Source organism: Euprymna scolopes, chromosome 42, assembly GCF_053919585.1.
Source record: "Euprymna scolopes isolate OS-2025 chromosome 42, ASM5391958v1, whole genome shotgun sequence".
Taxonomy (NCBI): domain Eukaryota; kingdom Metazoa; phylum Mollusca; class Cephalopoda; order Sepiida; family Sepiolidae; genus Euprymna; species Euprymna scolopes.
In genome coordinates this window covers 32,539,401-32,566,983 of record NC_136523.1, presented here as the reverse complement: position 1 = coordinate 32,566,983, position 27,583 = coordinate 32,539,401, and the positions used below count along the sequence as shown (strand labels likewise).

General features: G+C 35.0%; 1 protein-coding gene across 1 annotated transcript in view; it reads right to left on the bottom strand.

Moving 5' to 3' along the window:
• The window catches only part of LOC145266998 (uncharacterized), a 52,971-nt gene that overhangs the window by 23,064 nt on the left and 2,324 nt on the right, over window positions 1-27,583 (bottom strand). Inside the window, exons 2-3 of the mRNA XM_080122898.1 lie at window positions 18,366-19,187; window positions 5,136-5,247 (exon numbers count right to left, since the gene is read on the bottom strand). Coding sequence (XP_079979024.1) covers window positions 5,136-5,247; window positions 18,366-19,187 — 934 coding nt within the window. The remainder of the gene's footprint in view (window positions 1-5,135; window positions 5,248-18,365; window positions 19,188-27,583) is intronic.

Sequence of the window (27,583 nt, the reverse complement as noted above, 5' to 3'; positions counted from 1 at the left end):
GTGCATTCATTCTTTTTGAGGACTGTTATTCTCATCTTCAGGGCCCATGGCATAGTGGATAGAAGCTACGGTTCCAGGCAAGCATTGTCTGAAGATAGCAGTTTCAATCCTCTATATCAAGTAGACCAGAAGATGAGTTGGCCAAAACATGGGGAGACAACTATGGAAGGCAGTAATTACTGTGGATACGGTTACAAGACTCAGCATTCTTATCCCGTCATGGTTAATCATCTGAAGAAGGCCAGAGGATGAGTTGGCTGAAACGTTCTTGGTCTTTCTTTCTCATCAAATCTTTCTTGGGGCATGTATTTTAGATTCACTGCTCTTTCTGCTTCTCATAATGTCGGATTCTTCACGCTAAACACTTTCTCACACCTGAGGTTATTTTCTATTTTTGTAAATTTATTATCAGACAATGAAGAGCTATTCCAATATTCGAGTTGCTGAATCTCTCTTCCATTTGAGGGTTCAGAAGTGTAGCCGTAATCTTGTTGCCCTCCCCCCTTACTTCTTCTCAGCACCATGTTTTTTACAGACGTGATGTTAGTCTTAGTCTTTTTGGTGCTTACTTAAAATTACACTTATTAAAAAAAAAAAAAATACAGGCAAATCTTTATGTGCATACTCATCAACGGAATGAACATATCATATTCCAAAAATCATGTAAATTACTCAAGTATTTTTTTTTATAAAAAAATCAAATTTTATGAGTAAATTAGGGCAAGTTTGGGAGTCGCCATTTTGTTTTAAAATTCAAGGCTGACAACTCAATTCGACTACAGAGATTTTGTTTGTATTCAAAATAATTCAAACTTTTTAATCGATAAAAATTGTAAAATTTGATTTTCTTAATTAAAAAACAAAACTACTTGATCAATTTACGTGACTTTTGGAATATGACATCATTGTTTAGTAACACGAATGTACATCATAAAGAATGTTCTGTATTTTTGTATTTTTAATGAAGTGTAATTCTAAATCAGCACAAAGTTTTTGCTGTTTATTCGTGTCGTAAAAGCAAAAGTCCCATTAGAGCTATATGTATCGTGAGACAGATGCAAGAGAAGTACCTTGGTAAGAAGAAGAACCTGTATTTAACCTTTCCTAACATAGCTTCAGTTATGTACTCGCTTCTCTTGTCAGTTTAAGTGATTTTTGGAATATGACATCTTCATTTTATGACCGGTACGTACATTATAAAGATTTTGCTGTATTTGTTTTTGTTTAATTAGGTTGAATTATATACGTGATATTTGGAATATGACTTTGTTCTGTGACAAGTACGTACATCATAAAGATTTTGGTGTATTTTTGTCTTTTTAATCAAATCTAAATAAACACCATCTTTCAATTATAACGTGTTCTCCAGAATTGTTGTAGTTTTTGTCGCTTAACCATGTTGAAAAGTCTGCGGGTACATCAGGTTTTTCTCGTACGTTTCTATTCATCCTTCGATGATTCAAACATACCCATGGGATTTTCCGGTAACACTTGTGCTCGAATAATGTTATCCATTCAATGCCCATATTTACATCTTTTCAATTCCATTAACAAAATGTATTTTCATTTCTGATAAACTACAAGCCCTTGTACCCCTTCGACATAAATACCCCCGACGAACCTGACAAGCAGCAAAATCCCACCCCTACACAGTGGAAATCCCCGGATGCCAGAAAACCTTCTACCCTTACAGTTTCTTCCCCGGAACTGCTAGACTTTGGAATTCCCTTCCAAGTTCCTGCTTCCCTGACTGTACTGACATGCAGAAGTTCAAGTGTAATGTAAACAGACATCTTGCTGCTCAACTCCCTACATACTATCCCTGCAATCATGTCCCAGATAGTAGCCGCCTACATCAAAGTGGCATCGTGCTTTGTTTGGAGTGAAAATGTAAAAAAAAAAAATTTATCCCTAACGGAACAATTCGCACTCTAAAAATCTTTCCTTGTGAGATTATAACCCTATACCCCTCGATTCACATCTGTCGGATCCTGGTTCACGGGAGCATATTTGTTATATACCCCTGGCCGTGTTTGTCACTCCCAACTCACAGGACCACAGATGCAACCCAGCAGGGCTATATTCTTAATTGTCTAGTGGTGGACCCCCAGGGTGACCAGACTCTCACTGGTCACTGTAAAAATACTGCTCTGCTGCTCAGAACACGCAAAACGTGCATGACCCTAAGTCTGTGTGGCAACACTGTCCACTTCGGCTATCGCTTTGACTTCGTGCTGGATCTGGTCTGTCTCTTCCATCATCTGGCGTCAGGGCATACCTGAAATAAACTGCATCTTCATTTAGGCCGGCAATCGAGAAACAAAGAAAAACTTGGGGTCATTTTCGTATAAACCAAACAAAATAATTATTTATAAATCATTTTAAGATATTCAGGATACACTTGTTTAAAGTGGAGTTCTTTGAGTTCCTAACAGCTTCGTGATGCAGGTTGTATAACTTAAGTTCATTTAGTTAATTTCCCAGCTAAAAGTAAGAGATTTTCAACTTAACTCTTATGAGGTTTCTGGCCCCCTACCCTACCCCACCCTACTGGGCAGGAGGTCACGGCGATGTGCACTCCTCAATGCTAACCAGCAAAAGACGGTTTTTATAAAATTGGCTTCTTCCCCCTCTGTCATTCGAAGATTACTTTTCCTTTTTTCCTCTGAATCTCTTGCCCACCATTTTAGATTCTTTTCTTGCAAATTTCTTTTTTCTCTTCCGTACCAATATCTCTGTTTAATTCTCTTTTGCACCTTTTTCTTCCTTTCTCTTCAAATCAATTTACTTTTCTCTCAAAGAAACTGTTTTATCTTCCAAGGTTCAATTTATTTGTTTATCTGTCCACCCACCTCCCTATATATTCTAAAGGTTCTTTGCGAAATCAATTCTGATCCTTCTCCGATTGGGGTCCATCACCATCCACAGCTATCTGGGTGGCCAACCGGTCAGACATGCAACAGTTGGGAGACTGAGGTCACCCGTCTCTTGATTTATAGTTTTTCCTATACGCTTGATGACAAAAGTCTGGTCTTTCTGAATCTCAGTTATCATACTTGTCTGCCTTTATGAGTTATTTAAAATTCATTTTTACCAAACCCGACTAGAAAAACAATCCCTTGCTCCAAAGAATCCTATTATCAGATTTATATTTTCCTTTCATTAAAACAGATATTATTCTCCCGATGAATAGAATCTCATGAATACCTGTCTTTCCTTGACCAAGTGTCAGCATGGCCTCCCTAACCATACCTCATCCTCTCTCATCTTCATCTAACTGAACAGGATACCTGGCATTGCCCAGGATCCCATTACAAGATGCTTTCATTGGTTGGGTATGCCCTTCGACGATACTCAGGTGACCGTCTGTGAAGTCATCGATCCAGCACCAACACCAGGCTGGGAGAAACGTTGTTGTGATCAACTCAAAACCTGGCTCAGAACAGTAAAGCAGGATTCTCGACCCTCACCTTTACTGGAACTGCAAATAGCTTGCACTCATAATGGAAGCAGTCTTGACTCGTTTTTTTACTAGGGAGGTACCACTTATCAAGGCAAGGCCACTCGAGGATAAAGGTTGATGAATGTAAAGTGGCAGTGTAGTAATCATTAATGATGTAAATTGGGTAGAATTTGATTATTTATGGGAATGACTCAACAAGAATTTGTTTACATTGGATTTGAAGGCTACTATGTTGCATTCAACTGGGATACAGGACAACGGAACAGTGTTCCACAGGTGGGCAATTCTTGGAAAGAAGCTTTGTTCATGGAGTTTACGCTTACATTTACGCATAGATAAAAAGTGGGGGAAATCGTTTATAGTGGTTCTAGATAGTCGAGTCTTTTTTTGTGAAAGTTGGGCAAGAAGAAACCATAGAATGGAGTTCAGTCGAGCACTTACCATAAAAATAATGATAGAACAAACAGGCTCGCAACAACTTCTCTGTGGGAAAGAGGTTGCAGGGAAGAGAAAAGAGCATTCCCCACTAAGCCACAAAGTCTATTTTGTACTCTGTCAAGGCATGATAGGCTAGTTTTTAGCAGCTCCAACCCAGATGTGGAAGCATTACTGCATCCTTGGACGTACTTGGCTTTTATACAGATAGAGAATTGCATCAGTAGTGAGATATCTTCTGGAGCGGTAGAAGGATCCCACCATTTTCTCAGCGACCTGGGCAACAGACTTGATGTACGTGTTCCATTTCAGATCAGGAGTGAAAGTCAGTCCAAGAAGTTTGTCATGACATGGAGCTTCCCCAAGACGAGAGCCATTATTGTAGAAAGGATATGTTACAGCGAAAACCAACAGCATTTGAGATGAATGTTGATAACAAACATGAAGGATGTAGTAATCGAACACCTCAATCTTTCGTAGGTCACTTGTTTTCATCAGGCAGGTTTCATACTCATGCAGTAGGATCATGCGGATGAAAGCTTGATAGATGCGGATTTTAGTACCAAGTTTGATTTCAAGTCTGGACCACAGCCAAAATCAAAGACAGCAAAATACAAGACAAGCACTACTAATGCTGTTGTTGATATTGTCCTTTACCTGTTGCGGTGATGATAAAACCAAGGTATTTGAAATGATCAACCTCTTCAAGGACTTCCCCATCGAGGGTGATTGTTTTCCATTTGGGAAGAAACCCAGAAATCAGGAACTTCGTTCATATTATTTGGACTCATCAAACTACTGTTCTCATCTTGAGTGTTATTTTCACAACGTTTCGGCTTTCTTCTTGTTGAACTCGGTAATGTTTCTGTCGAACTCGGGAATTTGGACGGAATTTCGTGCGGAATCCTTTATTTACTTCACAGGGGTAGCATACTCTTGTTCCATCAGCCATGACTGGATAGAGGTCCTAAGTACTTCGCAATTGTATTATTCAGTCGCCCACACTGAGGATTGAACCTTCAACCTTCATGAGAATATCACTTTTTATAATTGATTTTTCCCAGTACTCTAACAACTGCGCCACAGGTCCTCGTGGACCAAATAATACGAATAACCAATCCTCATCTCAAAAATTCAGAAACGTCAGAAACTTTGTTTTTTAAGCACTGGTCTCCAAATCGGTTGGCGGGTGGCTTTGGGTGGAGTTGGGATGCTTATTGTCTGCAGTCACACTTACCTCTATCATTGTTTCATTGGTAACGCCAAAACAGTCGTCGAGATAGAGTTGTTCCAAGTCGGGAAGATTTTGGCTTATTAAGCGAAATGTAAAATCCGGCAGACAGCAACAACTAAAAAAAAAAAAAAAAAAAAAAAAAAAAAATCTCAGATCCAAATGAATAAAATAAAATAAATGACATAAAAACTTCATACAATCACAACTATTCAATAAACTACAAAACATACATTAATAATAGTGCTATTGTTTGTTATGAATTTGATCAAAGAGAAAAGAGACAGCACTAATATAGATTTTAATAAATTTTCTTTCCTTTTGTATTGAGCTTTTAAAAATATTTTAGAACATTTTTTCCTAAATGGTTTTGTTTTTTGCCCTTAATATAATTTCTAGACTTGGAAAGTCGACAGCCAGCACCACAACCGTGATACTAAGACATTGCCACACGTGGGGATTCATGCTGCTTTGCCCTCTGTAGTCGATAACATGGTAACTCCACCATCAGCACCAATTTCAGCATCACTTTTCTTTCTTTACAATCCAACTATTTCTATTCTAAGTGGGAGAAGAAGAGGAGGAGGAGCCATGCGGAGGAGGAGTAGGAAGGGAGGCGATGGAACAGCTTGTCCTCCACCTTTTCACCAACTCTATCTTTCGACTATCTGCCATCGGTATCTATGTTGTACAGCCTATCATCATTATTTTGGTTGTCTTTTACTGCTTGTACTCTTGTGTCGTCTCAGGAGGGGCACCAGGTTACCTTGCCCCTCCCCACTTACGTATAAGATATGTACCAATCACACTGTAAAACTTTACAATATTCTACATCTACTAACACTAAATCTCATCCATTCTTTCACTGTGGCCATACTAACGAAGTCTACTGTTCTGCAAATATTTATCTACACTGTCCCGATTGAATATTCCTCTGAGGTCATCAGATCTAAGTCTATCTTTAAGATACATTACACATTCATTGTATCATGCTTATATCATTTCTCTCCATGCAACGCATGCCATCAACACTCACTGATCATGGGTGTGTGTGTGTGTGTATATATATATATATATATATATATATACTAGCATGGGTACCCAGTGTTGCCTGGGTTGACATGAAGTTATGTTTGGAACACACCTGCTATACTAATCATTTTCATAGCAGCGAATGCCCATGCAATCGCAAAAAAAAAAAAAAAAAAAAAAAAAATTAACCAAGTAGGTAGAACCCCTAAAAAAATGAAGATCTACCAAAAATTAATTCCAAAGACAATTAAATTTTTCGTCATTTTATGTTTCTAATGTAACTCTCCCCCCTCCAAAATAAAAAAAATTGAATTTATCATATTTTGGGGTTCATTTTGTTTATAAAATTGTTAGGTGAAGTAGAGAATGGTGTCATAAAAATTAATTAAATTTATCATTATTTTATGTTTCAAATGTAATTCCTGCCCCCACCACAAAAAAAAACTGTATCTGTTATGTTTTGCCCCACCTCCGTCGATCGCCAAACTTGAAAAAATGCTACAGATGACATGTCTCGTTGAACGCTTTGTGGCGAAAAAGTGGGTGCTCATTTTACATTAAATTTATATAGAAAAGTGATCCCCCACTTTAAAATGTTAATTTTCTTTTTTTTTTTTTTCTTTCATATTATTTATAAAGGCTGTTTAAGCGTATTAGGGCCAAAAAAAGTAGGTCCTAATTTTTTTTTAGGGGTTAAATGACACTAGGGGTTAAATGACACTAGGTCACGTAAAAATTTACCTTTTTTTTTTTAATTAGAAATTTAAGTTTGTAATCAATGAGATGAAAGTGAAAAAAGAAAGGAAAGTGTAAATTGTGGAATTCAGAAGGGGGGTAGTAGATCTTTATTTATTTTTTAATTTTTTTTGTATTACACGACGCTGGGTCAGTGGGTCACATCGTAAAAATTTACCAATTTCTGTATAGCTGTTTAAAGAATAATAGCAACAAACAAATGAAATGTTCTGAAAATTCTAAGGGGGCAAATAAAGTGTTTTTAAAAATGCGATGTTTGAATAATAATTCCAAATAAATTAAATATGTTATCAATATAATTATTGTTTAAAATTTATTAAATAACAATTTTAAATAGAACACTTAAAATAATTCTCTCGCTAGAAACATTAATTATGATACAGCTATTTAATAAAATCGATTTTTCTTAATGTCATATGCAAATTACGTATTCTCTTACCTGTATTTAGTTTGCAAGAATGAAACTATATAATGAAATAATTGAAAGAGTAAAGTAAGGAACCTTTTGTATATTTTAATCAAATTGTGAACAAACAAACAAACAAACAGGAATACGAATTTATATATATATATATATATATATATAAGTCACTGTATGAGGTACCTTCAATAAGTTTCCAGACATTTTCGTATGGGCACTTTTATTGATAGTACATACATGAAACTTTAGTCCGCTTCAAAGTAATCTCCTCCGGCTGCAATGTACTTGTTGTATCATTCTAACAACTTCTGGAAGTTCTCCTGTATGAGCATGTCAATGACCCTCGTCACAGCCTTTTTCATCTTCTCAATTGTCTACTAATGACACCCTATAAATGTTTTCCTTGAGCTTATGGAATAGCCAAAAGTCACAGGGAGCAAGATCTTGACTATAGGGAGGGTGAGGAACTGTCTTGATGCCCATCTTAGTCAAATAGTCTGTGACAAGGATGGAACACCCTTAGAACAAACTTTGTGCAAATCTTCCGCATCTTCAGTTCATCATGAATAATTATGTATACAGTTCCCACACTGACATCAAACTGTTCACTTATTGTCTCTATAGATACACGACAGTCTTTATCCATGAAATTCTTTATTTGGCCAATCAACTCTGGTGTTATGACTTCCTTACTCAGCCCACATCTTTCATCATCTCTCACAGACTTTCTTGATATCTAACCCGACAGATGCAATTCTCTACCTGTATAAGAGCCAAGTACGCCCAAGGATGGAGTGCTGTTGCCACATCTGGGCAGAAAGCAGCTTATCCTGCCTTGACAGAGTTCAAAATAGATTTCGTAGCCTAGTGGTGGATGCCCTTTTCTCTTCCCTGCAATCTCTTTCCCACAGAAGAGACGTTGCGAGCCTATCTCTGCTTTATCCTTATTTTCATGGCAAGTGCTCGTCTGAGCCCCAATCTATGGTCCCCTCTGGCCTGACTTTCACGAAAAATACTCATCTATCTGAAACCACTATCAATAATTTCCCTCACTCTTTATCTGTGCCTAAAGCTAAACATAGATTCCATGAACAAAGTTTCTTTCTTAGAACTGCACACCTGTGGAACTCTTTTCTATGTTCCTGCTTTCCAACTGACTACAATATGGTCGTCTTTAAGTTCAACGTAAACAAATTCTTGATGAGCCGTTCCCCTTAAGTAATCCAATTTACCAAATTTCCATTACTAACGATTACTACAACATTTTCCCGTTGGCTATTGTACACCCATTAACCCTTATCCTCGAGTGGCTTCCCGGCCTTGATAAATGACTTCTTTATAAGAAGAACAGAAAAAATAAATTTAAAAAAAAATAAAGCTACACAGAATTTTCTGTGTTTAATCCTTGTGAGGATTAGCTTGACGAATCCTCACGAGGATGAAACGTGGAAAATTCTGTATAGCTTAATTGCCTTATATATTTTCAAATATATAAATAAATATGATTTATCTATATATATATATATAGTTATATATATATTATATATATATATATATATATATTATATATATATATATATATATATATATATATATATATATATATATATATATTATATATATATATATATATTATATATATATATATATATATATTATATATATATATATATATTATATATATATATATATATATATTATATATATATATATATATTATATATATATATATATATTATATATATATATATATATATATATATATTATATATATATATATATATTATATATATATATATATATTATATATATATATATATATATATTATATATATATATATATATATATATTATATATATATATATATATATATATATATATATATATATATATATATATATATATATATAGTTATATCTAAAAGAAATAAAATCAAAAGGATGTAGTATTTACCGATACATGCAAAGGTAAACTTTAATCTTCTTCTATATATATAAAAGCCAAACGTCTGTGTGTATGTATGTTTGTTTGTAACGCTAAAACTTTTGAAAGACGGAACCAAACTTGACAAATTTGGTATCATATCGAAGCCCCATCACCCGGATGACAAATATCGAAATTTCACGTCAAACGGACCACTAGAAGTTGGTCAACTGATCAGTTATCTTCGAGGGGGGCCCCCAAAAAACCTGTCATTATCTATATATATATAAAAGACAAATGTTTGTTTGTAACGCTAAAACTGGAGATGAAAGATTCCTCTCACCTAAGAATAAAACATATGTTCAATATCTGCTTTTGTTTTTTCATTGTTTATACGGTCCCGAGCAACGCCGGGTAGCCCTGCTAGTCTAATATAAATACCAGTATTTATATATAGTTAATTTAATCCCAACCGAGGTCCTGGATATGACCTTAAACTATATCCGATGGTGAGGCCCCAGCTTGCGGGCTTTGGGGAGTGTGGAGCCACCATTTCATTGCCATTGCTTCCAGGTCCACTCTGACCCGGAGTGGTAGTACCTGTTAGGGTCCCAACTATGGGTTAAATAGAAACGGACTTGCAAAAAACAAATATATTCTATTAAAAATTTTCTTCAAAATCACCGGATTCGGCATTAAATAACCTGAAAAGGGTTGATATGCCGTAAAACAAAAACAACCAACCAACAAATCCCAACCGAATAAAAAAGCTCAATATGCAATAGAGAGTAGAGCTTATTATACAGGACTTTGTAAATTGTTTTTTGGAGTATTCAGTTGAACAATAAATTTTGATTGTAAATTTCAATTTACAGTTTTAATTTTCTTTCTCTTTATATATATATATATATATATATATATATATATATGTGTGTGTGTGTGTGTGTGTGTGTGTTATTTGTAGTATTCCAAATTATACTGGGTTTATATGATTTAGTAATTGCTCATATACCAATAAATTTAAACCAAAAAGAGAGGACTTAAAAAGTAAGCTACAAAATGATCATATTTCATAATTGAGCATTCATAAACTGTTTTAACAAAAACCAAGACTTCAAAGAATGGGTTGATAGCAACAAAAAGTGTATTTCATTGTTAGTTACAATTGTTTCAAGACCATTTGGACAAATCCAAACATTATGTCGTTTGAAAATTTTCACAAGAACAGCCTTTCTTCAGACTTATTGAATAAAAAACACTTTAACAATAAAACATTATGGAAACCATTTCCCTTATAAGGAAAAGAAAACAAGCGAAACTATTTTACCTCTATCGCATCTTTGCAAAGTATTTTTTAAAGATCTTTTATATATCTATAATATAAAGCTGAACGTGTGTGTGTGTGTCTGGTCACGAATAGGCTCCTATATGGTTGACTATTTTAAAAAACTGATTACATATAATGATAGATGTATCGAGGATCAGGAATGGGTATGTTTGATCTGGCAGAACGGTGGTCCATAAAAATTGCGGGGTTTGCGTTCGCGCCTGGCCCCCAAAGTATGGAAATAAAAAATGAAAAGAAAAAAAATCGTTTACAAGGGTTTTTGATATAGATGTACATAAGAATACTTTGATAAGTATGTTTCAACTTAAATAGGGATGGTATAATAAAATTGTGGGGTCTGCATTCGCGCCTGTACTCCATGGAAATATGGCACAAACTTTAACAAAGACTTTTCAGATCTATTTGCGTAAGTATACTTTCATAATTAGGTTTCAGTTTGAAGAAATATGGTATAATAAAATTATTGGGTGTTCGTTCATTCCAATTTTCTCTCTTTTTTTTTACTGATTTTTTTTAATTACACTTTGTTCTCGGCAGCCGTTTTAAAAGCATATCTTATTTTTCTTTTATTATTATTGGAATTTTTTCCCCTTTTCCTTGTACATATTTGTGAATTATTCCACAGATTTCGGCCTTTTGGATTATTTTGAACCATCTTCCAATTACGCGATTTCCTTGGATTTTACTTGTGCAAATGGAAAATTAAATTAACTTTTTTGGACTTACATTTTTGGATTTTACCGTCATTGGATATCTTACCTTTCACCTGACTATTCATTCATGTGAAATCGCCTTTTTCTTCACTATATTCCCTCTGCTTCACTTTTTGTTATCAAGTAAGATCTTTGACTTACTTGCAGTTTCATCAAATACTTTTGTATGAAAAAACCGATCCCGCATTTTGCTAATTCCTACCCTCTGATGAGAAGGAAAGTATTTCTTTGAAACTCCACGGATTAAGGACTATCCACTTATCAAGTGTTTCCTTTTCAGATTAAATATGTTTTTAAATCTTTTTCAAAGTGTTTTTTAACATGTTTTATTAACTGTTTGTTCTTATTATAAGCTCTATCTCCTACTTGGTTTTATCGAGCTTTTACATCTGGTTGAGATTACTTTATAAATATTAATTCTTTAATATTTATAATATATTTTAGTTTTATCATCTTGGATCATTTTGATAAATTTAATTGTAATTTTTATTTTATTTTATATATATATATATATATATATATATATATAGATCTTTAAAAATATAGATATAGGACTTTGTAAACTATTTTTTTGAGTATTCAGTCGAACAATAAATTTTGATTGCAAATTTCAACTCTTACACACATATATATATACATATGGAAATGTATAAAAAAAGAATACGAAAAGTATAAAAGCTTATAACTTTTCTTTATTCGTTTTCAATTGGTGACGTGCAGGAATACAAAATAATATTATGAAAAAAAAATTAAAACACTTTTTTTACAAGTACATAATTTTCGACCGATTCTTCAGTCTTCATCGGTGTAGTGAAAGTGATGAGCATATACAGGGAAAAGGGGAATGGAAAAGGAAGGAGGAGGAGGAGGAGGAGAAGGAGGTACAGCCAATGAGAAGGTGCCATGTCAGTTTTAAATATATACACATATAAATACACACATGCACACAGTACATATACACATATAAACGAAAAATTAAAAATTAAATAGTAAATAAAAATGAAGAAACGCGCCCCTTTAACTGTCCAATCTTTTGAATTCTAACGATATTATTTATTCCAAGGGAGAATAAGAATTCAAGAGATATAAGACGTTATGAGGAGAAACCCTATGATGCTCATTTGTAAATCGACGGCTATTTCTCGTTCGAAAAAGAACAAAAACGTCGTTTCCAAATTCAATCGTTTAAAGACAGAAACGAAACGCTACTTTTTATTAATTTATATATTAATATGTACATACGTATACAAACAAATACTCATATATACAAATATATACATATATACACACATAAACACATGCATATATACACATACATATACTAACAAATACAGATGCACATACATAAATGTTTGCGCATATATTTACACAGAGACAGCTATACATATATACACAAGTCTACATAAGCGAATGTAGGGAGACAGGAAGAGAGGGATGGGAAAAGAGGTATAGGTGTGCGAGAAATACGTATATATATATATATATATATATATATATATATATATATATATATACAGTGATGATCATATTTATTGGCACGGTAAAATAAAAGTTAAATTTTGTCTAATAAATTCTAAAAAAAGGGATTAAATTAAAGAAAATAAAGTATATTATGTATTTTTAACTGGCCTTTCCGATGCAGCAATCGGATTTTAGAAAAAAATAAATAACAAAGGAACAACAAACATAATTGCAAAAAACCCTTGTTCAAAATTATTGGCACGGCTTTGTTTTTCTTTTAGTATCAGTATAATATCAATCAATTTCCGGTTTACGTGCTTTCTGAACTTTTTTATAGCCATATTATGCTTGTTTAACGCTAATTCAGTGAATAATTTTTTTCAGATAATTTTTAGATAGCGATTTATTTAAACTATTATAAGTGACTAAATTATAATTTTCAATCGCCATGGTTAAAACTAAGGAACACAGCGAAGACGTCAGGAAGCTTGTTGTAGCATGCCATACCAATGGGGAGGGCTATGATAAGATTTCAAAGAAGCTAAACCTTCCCAAATCCACTGTTAGAGCCATAATAAACAAGTTCAAATCGCAAGGCCACGTTATGAGTTTAGAGGGTAGAGGGAGAAAAAGGATTCTTTCCCCAAGAGATGAACGGAAAATTGTTCGACAAGTAAAACAAAACCCAAGGATCTCTGTTGGGGAGATTGTTGATGAACAGAGCACCTCTGGAGTGAATGTATCTCGACATACAGTTGGTAGAGTTTTGAAGAGAGCTGGTTTAAAAGCATGTCGTCCGAGAAAGACTCCCTTATTGAAGCCTATGCACCTGAAAGCAAGGCTAGCCTTTGCAAAACGTCATATTGATAAAGATGTTGCATTCTGGAAACGTGTTCTATGGACTGACGAAACGAAAATAGAGTTATTTGGCCATAATAAAGTGTCTTATATTTACAGAAAATCTGGTGAAGCTTTCCTGCCTAAGAACACCATACCCACAGTGAAGCACGGTGGAGGCAGTTTGATGTTTTGGGGATCCTTTGCTGCCTCTGGACCAGGGCGACTTGTTAAGGTCACAGGTAGCATAAAAAAGGAAGATTATGTTAAAATATTGGATGAAAACCTGAAAGACTCTGCTAAAGAGCTCTCACTTAGTCGTCGTTGGTGGTTCATGCAAGATAATGACCCAAAGCATTCGGCTAAACTGACTAAGAAATGGCTTGAGGACAATCATATTAATGTTTTGGAGTGGCCATCACAAAGCCCAGACCTTAATCCAATTGAAAATTTATGGAGAACATTAAAATTGAGGGTAATGCAAAGGAAGCCTAAGAATCTTATTCAATTGGAGGATTATTGTCAGGAAGAGTGGGCTAAAATTACTACTGAAGAGTGCAACAACTTGGTTGTAAACTATGAAAAGCGACTGAGGAAGGTAATCAAGGCCAAAGGCTATACAATTGATTATTAAATAAATCGTGCCAATAATTTTGAACAAGGGTTTTTTGCAATTATGTTTGTTGTTCCTTTGTTATTTATTTTTTCTAAAATCCGATTGCTGTATCGGAAAGGCCAGTTAAAAATACATAATATACTTTGTTATTTTCTTTTATTTAATCCCTTTTTTAGAATTTATTAGACAAAATTTAACTTTTATTTTACCGTGCCAATAAATATGATCATCACTGTATATATATATATATGTGTGTTCAACAATTATTTGCGACTTGGCAGCATGCTGGTTCAACATCACCTTGGTCTTCCTAAGATGCATGTTGAGGCCAACCAGTTTGCTCTTAGAGTGAATGTCATTTCGAATGTCATTTAGTTCCTGAGGAAAGTGTTCCATCAGTACTATATCATCAGCGGAGATGAGATGTGACAGATGTTCGCCATCGATGTTGACTCCCCTACCGTGCCACTTGATCCGACCGATTAATTAATAATAATTGTTGATGGAAAGACCATTGAGGACGTTGAAAGCTACATCTACTTGGGAAAGAAAATAACAAAAGATGGAGATCTCCTCCCAGAGATAAAGAGAAGGATAGCATTGGGATGGGCAGCTTTTGGAAAATGGAGAATATCATGAGAAACCGAAAAGCAAATATGTCAAGCAAAGGGAAGATCTTCAATGAATATGGACTACCTGTGATCATCTACTATGCTAGTGAAACATGAGCCCTGACAACTCGCCAACGAGAAATCTCGGCAGTTGCACAAAGAAAGATTGAGATGATAATGTTAGACATCACTCTACAAGATAGAAAGAGAAACATCGGGATGTTACTGACATCAATACTGCCATCAAAACATCCAAACACAGATGGGCGGGGCACACAGCCAAACAACATAACAGATGGTCCATCAGGAAAATGGAATGGACACCTCGTGAACATAAGAGGCCAAAAGGAAGACAAAGAATGAGATGGAGGGTCGACCTGATAAAACACATGGGTCCCACATGGCATTGGATAGCTTGGGGCATAGATGGCTAAAGTCCAAGGGGTTCCTTATTGAGTGATAAAACCCTGATTGAGATATGTTCACGGGAAAATATGCTTATTCACTTATATTTCACCTTTTATTTATACCAATCCTTTTATTTATACCAATCCTTTAATTTATGAAGCTCGATGTAACTACAGAGCATATACAAATAAATGACAAAAGTCTGTATTCAAAATTTCAAAATGATCTCAAACGTTATTCCTCCTCCCACGTGATCTCAAACGTTATCTCATCTCCCACAAGATCTGAAATGCTATCTTGTCTCGAGATATCGAATGCTAGCTAGTCTCCTACATGATCTCAAACGCTATCTCATCTCTCTCATGATCATTCTCTTCCCCCTTTTTTTTATAATTCCTTTTTTCTCCACCAGTGACATCATTTTGCATGCATTTACATCCGCTTGTCCGTGGCTATGCTATACCCTTTTAGAGGAAATGGTGCTTCTCACAGTTAAAAGCCTTATGCCTGACCTTCTCTGTACTTATGAGGAGACAAATAAAATTGAAATGATGTCATTAAAATGTCGTGAGTTCAGAGTGTGCTGACAATCAGATTTTTTTTTTTTACCACTTATCAAGGCCCAAAGGCCACTCGAAGATAAGAGTTAATTGTATAGTAATCATTCATGGTATAGATCGAGAAGAATTTGTATTATTTAAGAGAACACCTCAACAATTTTTTTTTTTTTTTTTTTTTTTTACAAAAGAGGTCACCACTTATCAAGGCCCGGAAGCCACTCGAGGATAAGGGTTAATGAGTGTTCATAGATCAAAGGGACCATGATTATTATAATTCTTGTTACTTTTTTTTGTGTTTTTACAAAGGAGTCACCACTTATCAAGGCCCAAAGGCTACTTGAGGATAAGGGTTAATAAGCGTACAGTGGTCAATGGGACAGTGCCGTAGCAATCATTAGTAGTGGAAACTTGTAAATTGGATTACTCAAGGGGAACAGCTCATCAAGAACTTGTTTACGTTAAACTTGAAGACTACGATGTTATAGTCAGTCAGGAACAGGCCAATGGAACAGTGTTCCACAGGTGGACAGTTCTAGGAAAGAAGGTTTATTTATGCACAGATAGAGAGTGGGGGGAAATTATTGATAGTGGCTGTAGCTAGTCAAGTGATATTTTTGCGAAATTTTGGCAAGGGAGAACCATAGATTGGAGCTCAGACAAGCACTTGCCAAGAAAATAACAATAGAGCAGAGATAGGCTCACAATATCTCTTCTGTGGGAAAGGATACAGGGAAGAGAAAAAGGTTGTTACCTACTAGGTTTCGAAGCCAGTTTGGAACTCTATCAAGGTTTGATAGGAAACGCTGAGCACCTCCTGCCCAGATGTGGCAACAGAACTCCATTTTCTTTATCTTAGCATGGTTTAGACAGATGTTTATAAAATCCTGGCTGTGTCAGAACAATTGTGGTTGACAAGTGCATCAGATGGGACAAATCTATTAGGATTTGTCCCATCTAAAAACAATCTTTATCTGTTGATACGTATTCATGGCTTCTGCTTTTTGTTACCATAAAAAGAAAACTTTTTTGCAGTTGGAATCGATCGTAAAAAGTCAGCTAAGTGAACTTTCAAGTTTGTCTTTCTTTGGAAATTGAAATGTAATAAATTATCATTTAATGCCTGTTTCCATGCTAGCATGAAAACACGTTTAGCACGTTTAGTTGGACAGTTTCACCCGATGACTCTTCTCGAGTTCGTAATCTCAACTTCATAAGTTCATCCTTAACTGACTCCGTGTCTTCCTTATTATTTTAGAAAATCTATTAATGCCCTCCTCTTTGGAGAGAAAACATGATTTGTTAAGAGGGGCAATAGTTCCCTAAATTTCTCCCAACCTGATCTTACACAAGCATCCCCACAAGCACTGAGCATGTTAGCAAGAGTGCTCAATGCTATCAAGTTCAATTTTCTTGCTCTCATCATTCTCGACTTATGGTTTGAGTATGTTCTACACTGAAAATTTCCACAGCATCCAACCTTCCATTCACACTTGTGTGCCCAATGGTTGTAGTAAATTCAAAATACAAACTTTTTTTATATGATAGTCACCATTTATGAAGGTCCAAAAGCCACTCGGGGATAAGGGTTATTGTGTGTACAGTAATCAATGGGATAGTATTGTAGTAATCGTTAGTAATGGAGATTTGATAAAGTCTCTTACTTAAGGAGGCGGTTTATCAGGAATTTGTTTATATTGGATTTGAAGACATCCAAGCTGTAGTCAGGTGGGAAACAGGCAAACGGAAGAGAGTTCCACAGGCGTGCACTTCCAAGAAAGGAGCTTTGTTCATGTTTTGATTTTGGCGCAGATAAAGAGTGGGGAGAATTATTGACAGTGGTTTCAGCTAGACGGGTGTTTATCATGAAAGATTGGCGATGGGAGGACCAGAGATTGGAGCCAGACGAGCACTTGCCATGGAAGTAATGATAAAATAAAGACAGGCTCGCAACATCTCTTCTGTGGGAGAGAGGTTGCAGGGAAGAGAAAAGGGCATCCCCACTAAGCTATGAAGTCTATTTTGTACTCTGTTAAGGCAGGATAGGCTGTTTTTAGCAGCTCCTATCCATATGTGGCAGCAGTACTCCATCCTTGCATCAACATCCTTATTGTAGACACTATATGGGTTTTTCATATATAAAAAAAAAAAAATATGGTCTGTCCGCCCTACCTCATTACAACCATTCAAATTTCAAATGATGGTCCCAGCCCAGACAATTAATTCTCTGGAGAGAAATAATGATGTTCGAAGTCAAAAAGCTCTACCAACCCAACTGAATATAATTCCTTAATTGAAAAGGATGTGTCTATTGTTTATCTCACAGGAGCTGGTAGTGTTATGCCAATGATGTAAAAGTCCTTCAAGAACGTCTTCACATGAGAGACAAACCAAGTTACATTCCCCAGCAAAAACAAAAGAGGAAAGTCATTGATTGCAACATATGGTCAATTGGCAGTTAAACAACAAAATGTGGGTGGGGTACAAAATTTGTAAAAGCAACTGTCTGTAAAGCCAAAAAAATAAAAAATATACACAAAAGATTTACATACCCTTTGAGAGACAAATAAACCAAATGCCGGCATTTTTTGAGCAGAGCCGAAATTCCGTTAAGGGTAAATCCCATAATGTTTGAAAGATCCAAGTGGACGACATGATTGCTGTACGAGGTGACCTTGTCGAGGATCTCATCCGTAATCCACATGTGCGTCAGGTCTTGAAAACAGATATGGTGCCATAAAGAGTGGTCTTTGCTCAGTTCATACCATTTCGTACAGACGCGGGCTACATAACAGAGACGCTGTGGAATCGTCAAATACTTGAAGATGTTCAAAACAATACTATTTGGCAGTTCAAGAATGTTTTTACAACTCGTGGATGGTGGCGTACTTTCGACTGAACTATTGCATTCCGTGTTTGGACTGTTTATGTTTTTGCAAATAGAATTATTTAAAGAATCTGAACATTCGCTCAGGGGTGGGGTCTCCTGTGGCTTCTGTTCAGATTTATTTGTTTCTAACCGATACTGAACATCCGCAGAATGAGGGGGGTAAAAGTCTGTGGGATTTGACGAGTTCTGTTCCTGGCATCGATTGTTCGAAATGTTTTTCCGATGAGAAGAAAGGAGAGTGTCCAAAGAGAAGAGTTCTTGCTCAGGGTTGGTGACATGTGGGTTAGATTTGTCAAGTGTTGTTGGGGTCTGGTTTAATGGTGATGCCAATGAGGTGACAGTTGTGGCACCCGTCGTTTGCACGGATGACACTGGCTCACCAGATTGGTTCGGGTTGGCTTCCATAAACCGAACCTTACACGGTTGCGGTTCTGGACTATCGGAAATTGGCAGGCATCGCTTTTTTCTGTTCCCGTGAAGAACCCTGCAAAAAGAAAGGAAACAAGATAATGAAGAGAAAAAACACATCATAAAATCATTAAAATAATAAACATTGCCGATGTAGACATGGAGTTGAATCAAGTTCTTTAAAATTGGAGTCAAGTCACTGAAACAGCGATAATATAAATCTCACCTTTCTGTTTAAATGCATGTATGTTTGCATGTCTACCTAAAACTTTCGACAGAGGCCACAGATTTTCATGAGATTGGCATCATTTTGAAGCTCAACCCTTCTGACAACAAATATCGAAAAATTGGCCAAAAACATTAATTCCTTCACCCTAAACTGGGCACTTTTCTACAGGAAGGGATCGCTTCTTTCGCTGATATTTTTTAAAATCATCGCCTCTTTTCAATTGTCTAGACTTAATTTAAACCTACGTCACTTCCGGTTTGACAATGGGCACAGTAGCTAACACGTCACTTTTTTTTTTTTTCACTTTCTTTTCCCCCTTCGCGGTACGGGTTCGAGCCTGCCTGCCTGCCACCAATTGTTTTGCTCCACACACACCTACAAACACCCAGGCAACGCCGGGCACCCAGGCTAGTAAGAGAAGAAAGGCGAGCCTACTATCTCCTGGCAATGACTAATATCTCTGTCCCTACTATTATATAAAAGTCACTTTGTGTGTATCTGAGTTCCTTCCTCATAGGTTTTGAAACAGCTGAACCTATCTTTTGCAAATTTCCCACAAAGCTAATTTATATGTCTGGCAGTGTTCTTAGATATGTTTTGTACAGAAATTCATCCGATAAGTGTCGAAAATCAAAAAGATCTGATCTTAAAAAAAATATTTAATCATAGGATGTTATTTTTGAACCTTATTCCTCCCCTCTCCCGACCTTCAATCCCTTCACCATTGGGCAAGATAATCCCAATTCTCATGTTTTCACCTAAGCCCCTACTTTAACAAAGCTTCTTTCTTAGAAATGCACACCTGTGGAACTCTATTCCGTTTGTCTGTTTCCCATCTGACTACAACTTGAATGTCTTCAAGTCCAACATAAACAAATTCATGATGAACTGCCCCCTTAAGTAAGAAACTTTATCAGATCTCCATTACTAGCAATTACTACGATACTATCCCATTGATTACTGTACACGCAATATCCCTGAGTGGCTTCCAGGCCTTGATTCTCATGTTTTCACCTAAGTCCCTACTTTTTAATCCATTGACTCAATATAACGTCACCCCTTTAACTAAAACAAAGCCTCTTCAAGATATACTTCCATACCCCACTACACTTGCCTCTATCTAATCTATTTGTAGCCTGATTATAACTATCCTAAAGAATATAATTTTACACTGATAATAAAATCTTACCAGTCTTAATCTCAACAACAATTCTAAATTGCTAATCAGCCAACATTTATTGCAACAATCACTCGCATTATAATCAGAATCTCTATCTCTACTATTTAATAAAAGTCACTTTGTGTGTGTGTGTGTGTGTGTGTGCGCATGTGTGTGTGTATGTGTGTATATGTATGTGTGTGTGTGTGTGTGTGTATATGTATGTTTGTATGTGCAAAATATAGGCTCAGCCGTTTCAGAACCTATGAGGAAGGATCCTCATAGGTTCTGAAACGGCTGAGCCTATATTTTGCAAATTTCACACAAAGCTAATTTATATGTCTGGCAGTGTTCTTAAATATGTTTTGTACAGAAATTCATCCGATAAGTATCGAAAATCGAAAAAATCCGATTTAAAAAAAAAACCTTCTCTTATAGATAAAAAAATAAAAAAATTTTTACAGGGGAATATTTTACATTACACTGGCCAAAAACAGATTTATCGTCATCTGGAGATATAGCTTAGTGTTAGAGCATTCGACTACAGATCGAATGACCCCCCTGTTCAAGTCTGGGTGTACCTCACAATTTTTTAATTTTTTTCTTATTAATGAGTTCAATTTATGATAAAAGAAGAGATACCATTTAAAATTGCCGCAAATCATTTCTTCGTTTGCATATTTTAAAACTAAACATTTATCAGAAGTAACTTTTCCAGGGCATTCATCATCAAGCCCAAATATCAGCTGATGTGATATGGTAAACACAGACGGGATTTGATGAATGATATTATCATCATTATTATTTTTTTTTTTTTTTTGCGAATTAGTCTGCTGGGCAAATTATTCCTCGTAATATATAATAATTAGTGTTGGGACGATTAATTTATGTCTGGCAGTGTTCTTAGATATGTTTTTTGAGAAATTCATCTGATAAGTATCGAAAATCAAAAAAAAAAAATCCGATTTTAAAAATAGCTTCTCTTATAGATAAGAAAATTTAAAATTTACAGGGGAATATTTTACATTACACCGGCCAAAGAAATAATAAAATCTCAGCAAATCATTTCTTCTTAATAAAACAGATTTATCGTCATCTGAAGACATAGCTTAGTGATAGAGAATTCAACTACAGAGCGAATAAGTATCGAAAATCGAAAAACTCACTCCCATTATAATCAGAACCTCTACTATCTTACTATTTTATAAAAGTCACATTGTGGGTGCGTTCCTTCCTCAATGAACAAGCTTCTTTTCTAGAACCGTCCACTTGTAGAACACTATTCCACTGGCCTGCTTCCCGGTCGATTACAATATTGTAGCATTCAAGTCCAATGTAAACAAGTTCTTGTTTAAATCGTTCCCTTAAATAATCAAAATTCTACCCACTCTACACTATTAATGATTACTACACTATCACCTTACATTCATTAACCCTTATCCTCGAGTGGCCTTCGGGCCTTGATAGATGGTGACTCCCTTGAAAAAAAAAAAAAAAAAAATCATCCACAAATGGTCAGACATTTTGTATTTTGAAATGGCGGATTGCCAAATTGATTGATTCCAGTTATTGCCTTAGATTTTGAGGTCTCTTTTCCATATTAAAAAATAAGACCTTTATCTCTCTCTACTTTGTGTGTGTGTGTGAGTTCTTTCCTCATAGGTTCCGAAACAGCTGAGCCTATCTTTTGCAAATTTCGCACAAAACTGATTTATCTGTCTGGCAGTGTTCTTAGATATGTTTTGTACGAAAATTCATCTGATAAGTATCAAAAATCGAAAAAAAAATCCGCCCTTTAAAATAGCTTTTCTCTCTTATAGATAAAAAAAAGAACAATTTTTAAGGGGAATATTTTATGTTACATCGGCCAAGGGAGATAATAAAATCTTAGCAAATAATTTCTTCTTAAAAAAAAATAACAAAAAAAAAAAATTTTTTTATAATCTGGAGATATAGCTTAGTGGTAGAGCATTCAACTACAGACTGAATGATCTCCGGTTCAAACTCGGGTGTATCTCACCATTTTATTTTAATTTTTTTCTTATTAAGTTCAATTTACGATAAAAGAGATACCATTTAAAATCACTGTAAATCATTTCTTCCTTTGCATATTTTAAAACTAATCATTAGTCAGAAGTGACTTTTCCAGGGCATTCATCATCAAGCCCAAATATCAACTGACATGATATTATAAACAAACACAAACGGAATTTGATGAAGGACATTATCATTATTTTTTTTTATCATTATTATTTTTTTATATTTTTGCGAATTTGTCCACCAGGCAAATTATTCATCATAATATATAATAATCAATAGAGGATTGATTATATAATACATATGCAATCTGCATAAATTAAAATTTTTAAATGTTTTTATACAAAATATACATACATGATTTATTTTGGGGTTTCTATATTTAAATAACAAAAAACTATTGAATTTCAAATAAAGCAATTATAGCTCCGTAATTGTCATACCACAAATAGTAACATATTAAAAAATTCAGAAAACGATAAGGTAGAAAATTAATTAATAATATAAATCTCACCTGTCTGTTTAAATGCATGTATGTATGTATGTCTGCCTAAAACTTTCAACAGAGGTGATGAATTTTCAAAAGATTAATATTGTTTTGAAGCTAAACCCTCCAGACGACAAATATCGAAAAAATCGGCTAAAAACATTAATTCCTTCACCCTCAACTGAGCACTTTTCTACAGAGAGGGCTTGCTTTTTTCGCTGATATTTTCAAAAGTCATCCCCTCTTTTTGATTGACTAGCCTTAATTTATACTTTCGTCACATACATTTGAGCAATGGGTGCAAAAGCAAAGATGTCACGTTTTTTGTTTTTTTTTCCACATTCTTTTCATTCTTTATGGTACGAGTTGAGCTTGCCTGCCTACTACCACTTTTTTTTTTTTTTGCTCAACAGACACCTCCAAACACCCGGGCAATGCCGGGCATCCAGGCTAGTTATTTATGAAAAACAATTACGCTAAGGGTAAAAATACTTTGATAAGATTACACGCTGCGGCAGACATATTGGGTCACATGTAGGGTTGGATCAAATACAATTGTATTTGTATTTCAATTGTATTTGTATTTTAACATCACAAGAAAAAGTAATTTGTATTTGTATTATGGCATCCAGGAAAATAGTATTTTGTATTTGTATTTATATTTGAGAGAGAGAGAATGAAACTTTCAGAGCTCTAATGATAATAAAATGCAAAATGCAATGAGGACATGATATAGAATGTAATGTAGATATCAAATTTGGAAGGAAATATTTCTTTTCTTTTTCTTCTTTTTTTTGCATATTTTCAGATTTCTTTATTACTTTGAAAAAAAAAAAAAGTACTTATATTTGTTTTTGTTTAAATCAGTTATTGTATTTTTATTTGTATTTTGAGATTGAGGAATAAAAGTATTTGTATTTGTATTTTGAGATTGAGGAATAAAAGTATTTGTATTTGTATTTTGAGATTGAGGAATAAAAGTATTCGTATTTGTATTTTTAGACTTAGGAATAAAAGTATTTGTATTTCTGGTAACCTAAACGAAAGTATTTGTATTTCAATTGTTAAAAGTCAGTATTTGATCCAACCCTAGTCACATGACATGAGCAAAGGGGAAATAACTCAGCTGAAACAGCATGCATAGCAGACAGAATTTATTCAGAAAACACAAATAAACATAACGTGCATGATTTATGATTTTTTTTTTTTAACTGTTTAAATTTTTTTTTTTTTTTTTTTATAAAATTAACTGATTGTATTAGATTTCCGAGAAATTGAAAACTTAATTACCTCTCCTGTTAACTCTCCAATTTGAATCGGAAGATTTTGAAATCAAATCGCTAGATTTTTCAAATGTTTTTTTTTCACGATTATTTTTCTACCTAATCATTTTCCATAATTTTTTGATATGTTACTATTTGTGACATGACAATTACGTAGGTACTGTTTGTTTTACTTAAAATTCAATATATTTTTTCATTATTTAAGTATAGAAGTAACTTCATTTTTTATGGAAGTAACTCTGGACAAGGCATGAAACCATTTGATGTAAGGATCTAAAAAAGAATCTATAAATTAACACGATGGTGTGTGTTATTTTGTGTGTCGCGCTTATATTTTTTTTTTTTTTCCGAGTGACTGTTGTTTATTTGTTACTAGACATGCCCAGCGTTGCCCGGGTGTTTGGAGGTGTGTATTGAACAAAAAAAAGGGTGGTAGTAGGCAGGCAGGCTTGAACCCGTACCATGAAGGAAGAAAAGCATGTGAAAAAAAAAAAAAAAATGTGACGTCTTTGCTGTTGCGTCCGTCGCCAAACCAGAAGTGGCAAAGGTTTAAGGCTAGTTAATCGAAAAGAGGGGATGATTTTCAAAAATATTGGCAAAAAAAAAAAGCAACATCTCCTTGTAGAAAAGTGCCCAGTTGAGGGTGAAGGAATTAATGTTACTAGCCCATTTTTCGATATTTGTCATCCAAAGGGTCGAGCTTCAAAACGATACCAATCGTGAAAATCCATCACCTCTGTCGAAAGTTTTAGGCAGACATACATACATTTAAACAGATAGGTGAGATTTACATTAGAGAAGATGACGTTTCATTTCTTGAATAAATAATTTTACAAAGAATTCTTCATAAGTTTTGATTTCGGTTACAGTTGAAGGAACTCAAGTTAGGTTTTGATTCAAGCATATGCACCCAAGTCATATGGATATATTCTTTTTATTTTTGAAATCACAACTTTATAATATATGAAAATCAATAGAAAATTGACTCTATAATAATATATACGGATGAAATACTGTTGCCATATCTGGGCAGGAGCTGCTAAAAACAGCCTATCCTGCCTTGACAGAGTACAAAATAGACTTCGTGGCTTAGTGGGGGATGCCCTTTTCTCTACCCTGCAACCTCTCTCCCACAGAAGAGACGTTGCGAGCCTGTCTTTATTTTATCCTTATTTCCATGGCAGGTGCTCGTCTGAACTCCAATCTCTGGTCCCCCCTCGCCAATCTTTCACGAAAAACACCCGTCTAGCTGAATCCACTGTGAAAAATTTCCCCTACTCTATATCTGTGCCTAAATCAAAACGCGGATTCCATGAACAAAGCTTCTTTCTTAGAACTGCACGCCTGTGGAACTCTGTTCCGTCTGCCTGCTTCCCTCTGGACTACAACTTGGATGTCTTCAAGTCCAATGTTAACAAATTCCTAATGAACCGCCCCCCCCTAATTAAACACTTCATCAAATCTCCACACTAACGTTATGTACTTGCAATAACCCTTATCCCTGAGTGGCTTCCGGGCCTTGATAAGTGGTGATCACTGTGTAAAAAAAAAAAAAAAAAAAAAAATACGAAATCTACATAAATTAAAATATAATTTAAGTGTATTTTACAACCAGGCTATGCCGGGCGTCCCTGCTAGCTTAGATAAATACTTTTGCAGTTTTAACAAAATAGCTACAATAATATCAGAGCATCTCCGTTTACACTGAACATCTACAGAATGCCAACATCAATATATTAGATATTAGCCTGGCTGGCCAGCGTTGTTGGGGTGTTTGGAGGTGTTAAAAAAAAAATTTTTTTAAAAAGTGGTAGTAGGTAGGCAGGCTTGAACCCACGAAGACGGAAAAGGAAGTGAAAGAAAACCTGATGTCTTATCGCTACCCCAGGACGTGACTGGAAGTGTAAAGCGTTCAAATCTAACGTTGTCAATCAAAAAGCTGACTTGCAGAAATAGCGTTGTTTTTAAACCTCCCATGAAGGTCGTTTTTAATGTGGGGGGAAAAGCAGCTCCTTCAAAACAGGGGCACTCTTGCAGTATCCAAATAAATAGTAATTGTCTCAGTATGAAGGGTTTCCCCTACATTGACCAAGGACCAATTACAGAACAGATACTACCCAACCGGAAGGTCAGGCGACAGTCATTATCGTTAGATTAGTTTCGCTTTATTTATACGAAAAAGACAAACAAACACTCAAAACAAGGAAATTTTTTAAAACTCGATCAAAAAAAAGACTGAGACAATGTCCATTTGTAAATCTATCGACCTTAGTCTTGACAACATAGGAAGAGAGTTCCACAAGTCTGCAATTCTATAAAACAATTTTGTGCGATTCATGATATTTACTGGATGTGTTTATATCAGTATCTTGTTTAATTTACGATTTTTGAGAGATTATCAATGGCTCGACTTTTGCTTTGATGAGATCACCATTTTGTTTTGCATTTCACCTTGACAGGCTTTACACTATTATTTTTAACTTAAAAAACGTTCACAGGAAATATGAACTGGAACAAATACATTGAGGACATTGCAAAGGCTGCTGCAAAGAAGTGGACTTTATCATAATAGAAAACTGCTCACATATTATTTTTTATTTCGGACTATTATTCTCATCTTTATTAGTTGTTGTTTTTGATCTTTTATTGGTTTTGTTTATTCACGTTTCGGCCAACTATTCCTCTGGCCTTCGTCAGGTGGTAACCGCGACGGATAGGAACTTCGAATCTCCTAACTGCATTCTCAGCCATCACTGCCATCCGTAGTTGTTGTCATCTCACCACATTTTTGCCAATTAAACTCTGGCACGCTTTGGGTGGGATTGAAACCGCTATCTTCAAACAATGTTCCTCTTCAACGTCTCTATCAACTGCGTCACGGGCCCCAAAGGGCGATTAAGGTTAGATTCTTTGATCTTATAAATCCACGTTTATTTATTATCTGATCTTCCATAGTCGGGTCAGTACCGATTAGTATATATATATATATATATTATACTCCTTAATTGGAAGTCATTTTTGAGATGAGCATTCTATATTAATTTATTTTTTATTTCGGACTATTATTCTCATCTTTATTAAAGATGAGAATAATAGTCTGAAATAAAAAATAAATTAATATAGAATGCTCATCTTTTTCTTTTTTTTTTTTTTTTACATAGGCGTCACCACTTATCAAGGCCAATAGGCCACTCAAGGATAAGGGTTAAAGAGTGTACAGCAGTCAAAAGGACAATATAGTAATCGATAGTAATGGAAGTTCGGTAAATTTATTAAC